This window comes from Rhincodon typus, chromosome 8 (assembly GCF_021869965.1).
Source record: "Rhincodon typus isolate 14 chromosome 8, sRhiTyp1.1, whole genome shotgun sequence".
Classification (NCBI taxonomy): Eukaryota; Metazoa; Chordata; class Chondrichthyes; order Orectolobiformes; family Rhincodontidae; genus Rhincodon; species Rhincodon typus.
The window spans coordinates 77,126,244-77,133,141 of NC_063339.1; the positions used below are offsets into that span (position 1 = coordinate 77,126,244).

The 6,898-nt window shown below is 43.4% G+C and overlaps 1 protein-coding gene across 1 annotated transcript in view; it reads right to left on the bottom strand.

Moving 5' to 3' along the window:
* Nucleotides 1–1,215: 1,215 nt before the first annotated feature.
* The window catches only part of LOC109916751 (EEF1A lysine methyltransferase 3-like), a 15,855-nt gene continuing 10,172 nt past the window's right edge, over nucleotides 1,216–6,898 (bottom strand). Inside the window, exons 4-5 of the mRNA XM_048600475.1 lie at nucleotides 3,604–3,647; nucleotides 1,216–1,238 (exon numbers count right to left, since the gene is read on the bottom strand). Coding sequence (XP_048456432.1) covers nucleotides 1,216–1,238; nucleotides 3,604–3,647 — 67 coding nt within the window. The remainder of the gene's footprint in view (nucleotides 1,239–3,603; nucleotides 3,648–6,898) is intronic.

Here is a 6,898-nt window from a genome sequence, read left to right on the forward strand (position 1 = left end):
CACAGTCATTGCAGTCCTGCTGGTTTTATCAGGTTCACGTTATTTTATCCTAATGGTAGTATATCCTGTCTTTTCACGAGATTGCTCTTTGCAGGTTCATTGAGAAGGACAACATTCGGTTTTCTGGGGAAGCGTTGATTCAGTTGAGAACGGGCACTGGAATGCCGGGTGTTTTAGCCACCCTTTTTGATGAGTGAGAGGCTGGGAAGGGACAAGCCGCACCGTCCTACCATGTAGAAAGCAATATGGACGACAATGACCCGTCCTGTCTGTACTGGGGGTTATTAATTCAAAAGGAGATGTGATTTGACCATATTCTCTTGTACTTGGTAAAAATGCATTGCGAGTTCGTCGGTTGCAAAGTTTTAGTTGTCAAATCATCACTGAAGAGAAAGTAAATAGAAGCTAAAGTATATCAAAGGCCCTTCCTTCTAGAAGGCAACTAAAGTCTTCAGAACATGTTGAGAATCTAAGTAGTATCCGTGTGTGATAAACATCATTATAAACGGGTACATGGGACCATATTAGAATCTTATTGTCTATAAATCAATGCTCATGTTCTAAAAAATGGCATCCGTTTTGTAAATCACTACAACTGGTGTTAAATAAGATAATATCTTTGACAATATCGTGACGTTTCAAGGTGATGTGATAAGACAACACCTACGCAGCCAAAGATAAACGCAGGAAGGGTAACTAAAAGGTAGACAGGCTTTGAAAGGGACAGTAACCAGATAGAAAGGTTGAAGGAGGAAAATTCAGTTTGAAGGCGAGGTGGCAGAAAGAATCCTTGGTGTTTCTATACAGGTGGAACTATGGAATCACTACAGACTCTCAAGAAAGCCGCGGTCTTGGAGTGTTGAAGGGATAGAACATGCATATTATGAAGGATACAAGCTCAAAATTTTCTTGCAGACAGCCCTGTTGACGGAACGCTCATCACGGAGTTGCTTAGAATAAAACAAGCCCGTGCAATGCCCAAGACTGTGCGGAGACAAGTTGGCAGACAGTTCGCCTTTGAGTTGGGGCTCTTCATCTACCATGATCTCAATAAAGGGTCAACAAGAGCAAACTAAAGCATAATTGTTTTAACTAAATAACTAAAATATAAAACATCGCCAGCTCCATAAAGTTTTATCTCTAACTCCAACATTTGCAGTTCTTGCTATCACTAAAACATAATTGTGTTCTCTCTGTCATCAGGTGGAAATATTATCACAACAGAACAGCTAAGCGTCCTGAAACAAATATAAAACAATGTCAGAATTAACGTTCCCGGAGCGGGTCGACCAGGTATACAAATCTGACCTTTAACACTGGGAAAGAATCACACCAACTTTCTTCCGGATTATGACCTCAGAGATAGTAGGAACTGCAGATGCTGGAGAATCCGAGACAACAAGGTGCAGGGCTGGATGAACACAGCAGGCCCAGCAGCATCATAGGAGCAGAAAGGCTGACGTTTCCGGCCGAGACCCTTCATCAGAAAAGGGGGAGGGGAAGGGGGTTCTGAAATAAACAGGGAGAGAGTGGGAGGCGGATAGAAGATGGATAGAGAGGATAGGTGGAGAGGAAACAAACAGGTCGAAGAGGCGGGGATGGGGCCAGTAAAGGTGAGTGTAGGTGGGGAGTTAGGGAGGGGATAGGTCAGCCCGGGGAGGACGGACAGGTCAAGGGGGCGGGATGAGGTTAGTCGGTAGGAGATGGGGGTGTGGCTTGAGGTGTTCTGCAAAGCGGTCCCCGAGCCTTCGCTTGGTTTCCCCGATGTAGAGGAGGCCACAACGGGTACAGCGGATGCAGTATACCACATTGGCAGATGTGCAGGTGAACATCTGCTTGATGTGGAAAGTCTTCTTGGGGCCTGGGATGGGGGTGAGGGAGAGGTATGGGGGCAGGTGTAGCACTTCCTGCGGTTGCAGGGAAAAGTGCCGTGTGTGGTGGAGCTGGAGGGGAGTGTGGAGCGGACAAGGGAGTCACGGAGAGAGTGGTCCCTCCGGAAAGCAGATAAGGGTGGGGAGGGAAAGATGTCTTTGGTGGTGGGGTCGGATTGCAGATGGCGGAAGTGTCGGAGGATGATGCGTTGGATCCAGAGGTTGGTGGGGTGGTACGTGAGGACGAGGGGGATTCTTTTTTGTTTCTTATTGCGTGGACGGGGTATGAGGGATGAGTTGCGGGAGATGTGGGAGACACGGTTGAGGGCGTTCTCGACCACTGAGGGGGGGAAGTTACGGTCCTTGAAAAACGAGGACAACTGAGATGTACGGGAGTGGAATGCCTCATCCTGGGAGCAGATGCGGCGGAGGCGAAGGAATTGGGAATAGGGGATAGAATTTTTGCAGGAAGGTGGGTGGGAGGAGGAGGAGTATTTGCAGGAAGGTGGGTGGGAGGAGGAGGAGTATTTGCAGGAAGGTGGGTGGGAGGAGGAGTATTTGCAGGAAGGTGGGTGGGAGGAGGAGTATTTACAGGAAGGTGGGTGGGAGGAGGAGTATTTCACAAGCTTCAAAATCTCCCCTCCCCCTACCGCATCCCAAAACCAGTCCAGCTCGTCCCCGCCTCCCTAACCTATTCTTCCTCCCACCTATCCCCTCCTCCCATCTCAAGCCACACCCCCATCTCCTACCGACTAACCTCATCCCGCCCCCTTGACCTGTCCGTCCTCCCTGGACTGACCTACCCCCTTCCTAACTCCCCACCCTAACTCACCTTTACTGGCCCCATCCCCGCCTCTTCGACCTGTTTGTTTCCTCTCCACCTATCCTCTCCTCTATCCATCTTCTATCCACCTCGCACTCTCTCCCTATTTATTTCAGAACCCCCTTCCCCTCCCCTTTTTCTGATGAAGGGTCTGGGCCCGAAACGTCAGCCTTTCTGCTCCTATGATGCTGCTTGGCCTGCTGTGTTCATCCAGCCCTGCACCTTGTTGTCTCTTATGACTTCATCCTTGTTTCGGACATTGTGTCTTCCTTTCAAATCCACGCCAAATTAATGCAGACATTGTGCCATTTCTCAAACTAAACCACTATAAATTATTTTTCTGATTAATTAAAACATTCGGATCAAAGCGATTTTCCTACCAAAATCCTCTACCTGATTATTTTAATTGCATTATTTACAGTTTAGAGGACAAGGATATTTATGTATTCCAAAATTACCAAACGCGGGGTGGCCCTCTAATGTAAAGAATGCAATTCCCTGTCTCTAAATTTAGTACGATGGTTTCTGAGCTTCACTGTCGCTGGCTTAACTTTGAAGTCATATGTGCTAACTAAGATTTATTTTCTAAAATTAAGCTTCAATGATAATTTATCTCTTCCTAAAATGTCACACGATTTCTCTCGCGCCGGCTGTTTCTCTGATATCAAGAAGTTACTTGATACCTTGGAGAATGACAAGGTCCAACTGTCACAATTTGCTGGGAACCTGGTAATGGCAGCAGGAACCACACAAGCAAACTTCGGTTTGCTCCTAGCATCATACATTATGGAATTATTTACAATAAATATGTAATTTCCGAGCTGGCATGAACAAAATAACCACCGGATGATGAGTCGGTGACTGCTGTGAAATGTTCGAATCTATCGTAATGTCTTGAGTCCTACCTACCCGCTTGCCTCTTTAATGCTCTAACCGCCTCGTCTTGTGTGAGTCTTCACTATTAACATTGACGGTCCCTGTTGGTGGCAAGAGGTAAAAGCCATCACTTTGCCCATCACTTGGCACTTGAAGTTGACCGAGGGCTGACGAACTAAGCTATTAGCTGAGTCATTCAAATTTGACATATCCTTTGGGAGTGAAAGTAAGGGACCCAGAGGTTAGCAGGAGTTTAAGAACCAGCAACTAACAGAAAATGAATTCGGTGTCCCCAGTATATTCTCTATATAATGGTAATTATTAATAGGGTTGCTGAAGCATGTATTTTAGTTTTCTCAATGACAATGGTAATGCACATCGTCATTTGGCGTGTGATCCCAATGCTTACATTCTCAAGCGTAGGCAAACACGCTACAATCTTTCCGTGCAGTTTTTTTTTGCTCGAGTATGGGTGTATGTCAGTCAGTTCTAACTCAATTAATAAAGTGACTTAAACGTTGCTGCATTCGGCACACACACCTCAAGGCAGCGATTTCGTTGGAAAATCTTGATGTAAGAGACATCGTTTAGTTATGGTAAATTGGCCCTAGCAACAGTGTATCGACTGCCTCATGAACTAGCGTCAAGCGTCATTCATATTAATTTCCGACTGTTTACGCAAAAGCGAGAGAAAGGGTGTGAGGAAGGGGCCAGCTAATTTTGTTTCAACATCTATAGCAACATGTTTAATACTTCATCAGGACTTCAATTAATCTAGCAAAACCACAATGGCGGCATCAAAGAAGATGAGGCCCAGTTCACTGCGTGGATCCGTTTGCTTTTCTACATTGTTCCACTTGCCATTTGCGGCACCGCCATCGAGCTTCGTGAGATGAATGGAATCCTGAACACGGTCCGTCCATAATTGTCATTGATAATGTGGTGGTGAACCAATGCAGCTAGCGTGGGAATGTGGTGGTGAAACAATGCAGCTAATGTTGACGTATCTCCCGACATGCTGTCGGCAGTGAGTTCCAGGGTTGTTGGCACTGTGACAATGAAGCAATCCTAGTCTATTTATAAGTCAGGAAGTCTTACTGAATAGTTATTTTACCTCAATATTTACCCCATAGACAGTGCACAGTTATGTGATTTTTACGTGGGTTTTACTGTAAACCCGTTCACTCCTCCAGGATTGGGGGAATTTGGTGGTGGTTCTTTCCATCTATTGCTATCCTGACTCTCACAGAGGACGTGCACAGCTCATGATATTCTTCTCCCACTAATATTGTCATTAGATAAATGCATTTGTGACAGCTCGATCTGTCGACCGGTAAGGGCGAAAGAAAATCGTTTTTTTTTTAGTCTTGTTGGCTCTGTTGGCTCTGTCGGCACTTGATCTAAATAGACAGTCAGTGGACCAGTTGGATGTTTATGACAATCCAGCAGTTCAGTGGTTCAAAATTACTGAGACTGGATTCACAATTCAAATATATTAACTACATTTATATAAGAACATAAGAAATAGAAGCAGAAAATCGTCTACTGCTCCCTAGAAACTTCTCTACAATTCACAAATAATGTGATTGATTTGATTGCAGCTTCTGTTGTGTAAGTATGGTGAACTGGAATTTTAAGCGGCCGATTACGTGGCGTAAGTGTGACGTCACCAGTCATTTTTGGGTCCGGAAATTACTTCGTCTAACTTTGCTACCTGTAGAATAAACATCTCCTTAATAAAGCACTTGTTATTTAACATTTCGGCCTATGTTCTTCTTACAAATTGGCTTCGACATCACTTTCCTGTGTGCCCTACCTGCAACCAATTCCATCCATCGTATAACCTAAGATATCTTGACTAACTTAGACTCTAAAATATAAAATGACCCGACTTTCCACAGTTTGTGGGCAGGAGAAGAATTCCAAACATTAATGACCGTCTGAGAAAAGAAATTACTTCTCATCCCCATCGTAAATCGAAGACTCCTCACTGTAAAACAGCTCTTGGTTCCCCACAATTGGAAACATTCTGTCAATATTTCCCCAATCAGTTCCACTGAGAATTCTATGCTTTAACAAATTCACTTCACGCTTTTCTGAAGTCCACCAGCATGCTCAACCTTTCCTCATAACGTATTTTAATCATCTCAGGAATCAACCTAACTAGTTTTCTCTGAACTGTATCCAATGCCGGTACATTGATCCTTTCAAAGAGATTCCAAAACTGGGTAGTATTGTCGATGGGGTCTCATCAATATCGTCTACATTTGTAACAAAATATCCCAGCTTTTCTGCTCTGTTGCCCATGCAAAAAAGGCAATATCCCATTTAGAAACCCAACTCATCACCATGCCTGTTTGCTGTATAATTCATGTTCAATGACAGCATGACCCTTTGTACCAAAGGCAGAGGTCAAGCACGAAATATAGTCTTCAGGCGAAGAACGTTAATTATATCAAATGGATTCCGCGGCAGTGAGGAGTAGCTGTATACCTTCTATGTATAAACGTTGTAAAGTAGCAAATCTAAATATCCATTTGTACTCTAATATCTGAAGAGCAGCACCAGCATTCTCTAAATCCATATTACTACCAACAAATGTTTTGTTTTGGTGAATTGAATATCGTTTCCCCGTTCCAATGCAATGGCACAAGCGTGCCATTATCCACCGGTGACCCCATAATAAGAATCATCAAACTCACGTAATACATACTGTGTAAATAGGGTCACACTTTAACGAAATTGCACCCTGTTTCAGTTCAGTATTATTTAAATGCAAGAAATGATCCACATATTGCAATATCAAGTTTTAATTTGCAATTTTTTGTCATTATTCATGCTTTTTTTAGTTATTTGATTTGAAATTGCGTTCTTTTGTTGCAAAAAATGTAAAGCTGTGATAGTTTAATCTGCACAGCCTGTTCTATTTAAACTCTAAAACACTATCAAAGGTTATCATCTTTGCTGATGACAATCAGTACAATTAACACTCGTCGATGAGTTAAATATGCACAAGACCAGAATATGTCAACTACTTCCAAAATCTAAAATACCATTTAGATCATAGTCTAAACATTTTCACTGCTTACGAAAGGTGCCTGCTTGTCTTGTAATTTATTTCAGTCAATCAAAAATAAGTTCCAGTAGTTTTAAATTGCTTGTACGTCAGTTAATGGCAATTGTTTAATGCAGCAAAAATGAGCACGGCCGCAACATAAAGCCCGAATAAAGGTGATTTCAGTTTAAAAAAATGCCTTTGTAAAATTTGAGATAACAAAGTGTAGAGTTGGGTGAACACAGCAGGCCAAGCAGCATCAGAGGAGCAGGA